General features: G+C 31.3%; 1 protein-coding gene across 1 annotated transcript; it reads left to right on the top strand.

Annotated features, from left to right (window-relative positions):
* The first annotated feature begins 620 nt into the window (after window positions 1-620).
* Window positions 621-4176, top strand: LOC104230695 (inositol oxygenase 2). Its single transcript, XM_070155548.1, has 9 exons — window positions 621-774; window positions 895-1033; window positions 1318-1399; window positions 1556-1760; window positions 2880-2992; window positions 3281-3473; window positions 3570-3648; window positions 3744-3825; window positions 3937-4176. The coding sequence occupies exons 1-9, from the start codon at window positions 744-746 to the stop codon at window positions 3961-3963; spliced, it is 951 nt and encodes a 316-aa protein (XP_070011649.1). The 5' UTR covers window positions 621-743; the 3' UTR covers window positions 3964-4176.
* The last annotated feature ends 1755 nt before the right edge of the window (window positions 4177-5931 follow it).

Raw genomic sequence — 5931 nt, 5'->3', positions numbered from 1 at the left:
TTGAAGGTAAATTAAATTGATTCTAAAAAAGCAAAAGATATCTCAGAGTCAAGGAGTACTTATGGTCAAACCACGTACATGTGGGACACGTCCTCCAGCTTTTTCTCGTGTCAAAATTGATGTACTCATGAAATTACAAATAAAACGTGAGACTCTGTATCCTTAAATAGACAATCCGGGTCAGTACCTAACTGTGTTCGGGTTTACCAGCTTTTGGTTGTCTTAGCACGCGCCACTTTAAAAGCGTGAAACGAACGGTCACGTGAATGATCATCCTTTCAACGCGTCTTTATTGATAACATATAAAATAGCTGTGGAAGCTCAGATTTTCAATTAAGGACTCTACGGATTTTCACGTAAGGACTCCAAACGTTCCAATTGTCATTTAAGGACTATTTTATCTAACGTTTCAGACTTTAGATTTTCACTTTAAGGACTCAATAGATTTTCTATTAAGGACTCCAAATATTCTAATTCTCAGGGAAGGACATTTTTCTCTGACGTGGAAAACTTTCGATTTTTCAGTTAAGGACTCCATAGATTTTCACTTAAGGACTCCAAATATTTCAATTCTCAGCGAAGGACTTTTTAATCTTACTATAAATAGCCTCATTTTCGATCCCTTTTACACAACACAATTTCATAAGCAATTTGCGTTATTTGCCTAGGTGCACTTTTTTTGGCCTTTTGCGTTTCTTGAAATTTATCCTTTTTTTTCATTTTCTTGATTTTCTTTTGGGAAGATGACTATCCTCATTGAGCAGCCTGAGTTTGGTATGTCCTGAATTTATTTTTCTTCTTTAATTTTCACATTTTAAGAAAACCTTTATTATCAATAAGCACACCAATAATTCATTACATGGGATTTTCTAAATTCTAATTATTTTCGGCCAGGTTTGCAAGTAGAGGAGAAACAAATCCCATACGATACCAATGAGCTTATTTTGGATGGTGGATTTGTGGTACCAAAGCAATTGTCTTGTGACGGTGGATTTGAAGTGCCAGAAATCAATTCATTTGGCCAATCATTTAGGTATGTGGATTAAATTTTTTGGTTTTGTTTAATTTATTTCTCTTTGTCTTTGTTTTTCATGTGGTGAATCTAGTTTTACGCAGCGTGAAAGTCACGCCCAAAGATCGAGTCTAAGACCTCTAATTAAAAATGAATTAATAAATACTTGTTACTCCAAAAACCGTACAGCTTATTTGAATATGATTACTTTTTAGTGTTTATAGTTTCATGCAAATAGCTTCTACAAAACAAAATTAAAAGAAAATAAAAAGAGGCTAATTTAATACTATGAAATTGTTGAACAGGGATTATAATGCAGAAAGTGAGAGACAGAAGACAGTGGAAGAGTTCTATAGAGTTCAACACATCAACCAAACATATGACTACGTAAGTGCTTATAAACGCCTGTCAACAAAAAAAAAAAAAAGAAAATTACAAGACAAATTCTCTAATCATCTTTTTTCATATTCTAAAACTTTTTTTTAAATGTAAATAAATGTGGAATTAAGATTTAATGAAAATGATTAATTGCAAATTGATCAGGTTAAGAAAATGAGGGAAAAATATGGGAAGTTGGACAAAGTGGAAATGAGCATTTGGGAATGCTGTGAGCTATTGAATGATGTGGTGGATGACAGTGACCCTGATTTGGATGAACCCCAAATTGAGCACTTATTGCAGACTGCTGAGGCTATTAGAAAAGACTATCCAAATGATGATTGGCTTCATTTGACTGCCCTCATTCATGGTATGTCACTATTTATATATCACTATTTGTATATCACTATTTGATTAAATACGAAATTCTTTTTTAGAAAATTAAAATTTTTTATTTAAAACAAGATAAAATAGTAATATAAAATTAAATTATTTATGAATAGAAAAGAAATGATATTTTTGGGGCCGGAACTTGTATGCATAGAGGCGGAGCCACGGTGTTAGTTGCGGGTTCAGTCGAACACAGTAGCTTGTTGAAACCTTGTATTTATATTAAGAAATCCAATAAATATATGTAAGTTATTAATTTAGAACCCAATAAATAAAAGGATTATAATACCAAATCCGTAAGGTTCAAATTAGTTCTGCCTCTGTGTATGCAACACTTGTAGAGGTCGTTTGGTAGAGTGTGTTAGAGAAAATAATGCATGCATTAGCTTTGTGTATTAGTAATGCTTTGTTTGGTATACTTTTTCAACATATGTATAACTAATACAAGCATTAATTATACACTCTATTTGGTATTATCCTATGTATAACTAATGCATAGAAAACCATGGCATTAGCTATACAAAGGCTATTAATGCATGCATTAGCATGGTTAAAGACAAAATTATCCTTAAAGTTCCTTAAGTTAAAGGATATGGAGGGCATTTTTGTAAACAATTAAATTTCTTAAAAATTATAATGCATTTTAATTTTTAATATATCACACCAAACAATGCATAAAAAATAATCTCTGTATAACTAATACTTGCATTACTAACTCATGCATTACTAACCCCTGCATTACTAATGCACCTTATTTAGCATTATTCTTATATGCCCTACCAAACGACCCCATAGAGAGGTGCATGCATAAAAATTTGGAACTCTTTTCTCATCTGAATCTTAAATATAAACTAGAAAGAGAAGTATGTCCTCTAAATTAGGGTAGAGGGCGTATAGTATTGTTGTTATTCATTTTCAAGACAATTAAGACCTACTTTTGTTATAGTTTTATAGGTATAATTTTATTAAGCATATTAGTATATATCCCATTTATATCCTTTTGATCCTTCTTTACGAGTTACTTATGCCATAAGCATATACTACTTTCTTTATTTTATTTTATTTTGTTTCTTATAATGCAATATAATATGGACTACAGATCTTGGAAAAGTACTACTTCTTCCTAGCTTTGGAGACCTACCTCAATGGGCTGTTGTTGGAGATACGTTCCCATTAGGTTGTGCTTTTGATGAATCAATTGTTCACCACAAGGTAAAACTTTCTTTAATTTTCTTCTACTAAAATGTCTTCCTTTGAGAAATGTAAAATAAAATACATGATTAATTAGTTAAGAGAAATACAGTATATATTTTTAGCCTTTTCAAAAAATAATAGTCAATAATATTTTTTACATATATATATATATATATATATATATATATATATATATATATATATATATTATATATATTTCTTTTGGCTAGCGAATGCAGTTAATTTCTACTGGCAGGACAATTTTGTATTTTGCCCATTAATTAACATAGGCACTTTTCTATGCAGTACTTTAAGGAAAATCCAGACACCAAAAACCCTCTTTTCAACACAAAAAATGGTGTATACAAAGAAGGCTGTGGACTTGACAACGTTGTTATGTCATGGGGACATGATGATTATATGTATTTGGTCGCCAAGGAAAATGGAACTACTCTTCCTTCTGCTGCTTTGTTTGTCATTCGTTACCACTCTTTCTATGGTAAATATTCAATTTTTTATTTTTATTTTTTAATGTTTGAGTAATTATTTAATGTTTATTTGAACTGGGATTGATTAAAATTTTGAAAAATTGCAGCGTTACATAGAGCAGGAGTATACACCCACTTGATGAATGAGGAAGATAGAGAGAACATGAAGTGGCTTAAGATTTTCAAGTAATTATATTCTTCTCCACTTTTAATAGCTCTAAAATAGTACTAAATTATAGTTTTATAAGATGACTTACAAAAAATTTAAAATATATGTGCAGCAAATACGACTTGTACAGCAAGAGCAAAGTTAGAATTGATGTAGAAAAGGTCAAGCCATACTACATCTCCCTCATTGAAAAGGTGAATGCTCTAATTGGCTACTAAAACTTAAATCTCTTTTCAAATAATATATTAATTTCATTAAAATATATCATGGCTAATGGATTTTCCTTTTCCTTCGTTGTAATGCAGTATTTTCCAGCAAAGCTCAGATGGTGACTGTTTGAGTTGTAATGAGAAAGTTATGGCAAAGAGAGGCCTTTTAGTAGTGGTGGATTAAGTGTATAAAAATGAGTAAAATATTCAAACTAGGCCTGTATTTCACCACTGCTGTTGTTAAAATTGCTTATGCTTTGGCCATGTATTTTTTTCTTTTCTGTTTCTGAAAATGTATTTCTTTATTTAATTCTTTAATAAATGAAATTTCATAAATGCATTGGATGTACGCATCTCCTTTCTTCTTTATTACTTCTCAGTAGCAGGTTAATTATCTATGCATATAAAACTGTTGTTACCGGAAAAAGAAAATAAAGATTTTTTTTAAAAGGAGAAAAGATGAGAATTATCTAACTAATTAGAAATACAAAAATGAAATTGAGATGATAATTGAAAAGCCATCCCATGAATTCAGCCTTGAATATGGTGGAAGCTTGAAGGATGGAGGAGGCTATAAGTATGTAACCGAACATCACAAAAGAAAAATTTACTCACTTTATGGTGTTTGTATAGAATTAATGAAAGCATGTATGTGGTTGTTAGATAAAATTATATCGCTTAACCATAATTTATTACTACATATACTTAATGCCATTTATCACATAACACCACCAACAACAACAACTCATTATAATTTCACTAGTGGGGTCTGAGAAGGGTAGCGTGTATGCAGACCTTACCCCTATCTGGGATAGAGAGGCTATTTTCAAATAGACCATCGGCATCCTTCCCTTTAAAAACTCCTCATCTTACTCTTAGGGTGACTCAAACTCACAACCTCTTAATTAAAAGTGGAGGTTGCTTACTATTAATATTACTAGTACTATAAAATTGAGTACGAATAAGTACTTATCGGCCATGATGTGTTCTAAAAGTGGGGATGCGAGTCCCGAAGGATTTAACTAGATGGTATAATATTTTTTAACTTTTCTACTTTATGAGTTTACAATAATAGTATAAAGTATAAAATACATTAAAGTCATAAGCTGTAAAAGTAAAATTACCTATTAATTTTTTTTGCATAAATTGTAGAAATTCTAATAAGTATGAATAATAGAGAAGTTTATAAAGTACAATGTGTTATAAAATAAAAGTAATGCAGTAAAATGTAAATAAGAAGAGATAGAAAGAAGGGAGAAGTATTTTCTTCTTTCACTTTGATGTGTTTTTCCATTGCAATTACATGGCCTTTTATAGGCATAAAAAGTAAAGATGATGGACATAAATTAGAAAATTTAATTTTTAAGTTATTCACAACATGAGCATCCAATGTAGCATCCAATGTAGTATCCAAAGTAGTATCCAATGTACAAATTATTCATAACACTCCCCTTGGATGTCCATGTAAGATAATGTGCCTCATTAAAAATTTACAAAAAAATATTGGGATGTACATAGTTATTTATAATATGCATTGCTTGCTGCCTCATTAAAAACCTTACCAGGAAAACCCAGTGGGACAAAACCTTGGTTAAGGAAAAGAGTGCAGCGTGTAGTTACTCCCCCTGATGAAAAATCACTTAATGTCTCGAAGACGACGCATTCCAATCTTATATATCAGCTTTTCAAATATTGAGGTTGGTAACGCCTTAGTGAACAGATCAGCCAAATTATCACTTGAACGAACTTGTTGTACATCTATTTCACCATTCTTCTGAAGATCATGAGTGAAAAAGAATTTCGGTGAAATGTGTTTTGTTCTATCTCCTTTGATATATCCTCCTTTCAATTGAGTTATGCATGCAGCATTGTCTTCATACAATATTGTTGGAATATTCTCTTTCGAAGAAAGACCACATGTTTGCTGAATGTGTTGAGTTATAGATCTTAACCAAACGCATTCTCGACTTGCTTCGTGAATGGCTATTATCTCTGCATGATTTGAAGAAGTAGCAACCATAGTTTGTTTTGTCGAACGCCATGATATGGCTGTACCTCCACTTGTAAATAAATAGCCTGTCTGAGATCGAC

Source organism: Nicotiana sylvestris, chromosome 8, assembly GCF_000393655.2.
Source record: "Nicotiana sylvestris chromosome 8, ASM39365v2, whole genome shotgun sequence".
NCBI lineage: Eukaryota > Viridiplantae > Streptophyta > Magnoliopsida > Solanales > Solanaceae > Nicotiana > Nicotiana sylvestris.
This window is presented reverse-complemented; position numbering and strand designations above follow the sequence as displayed.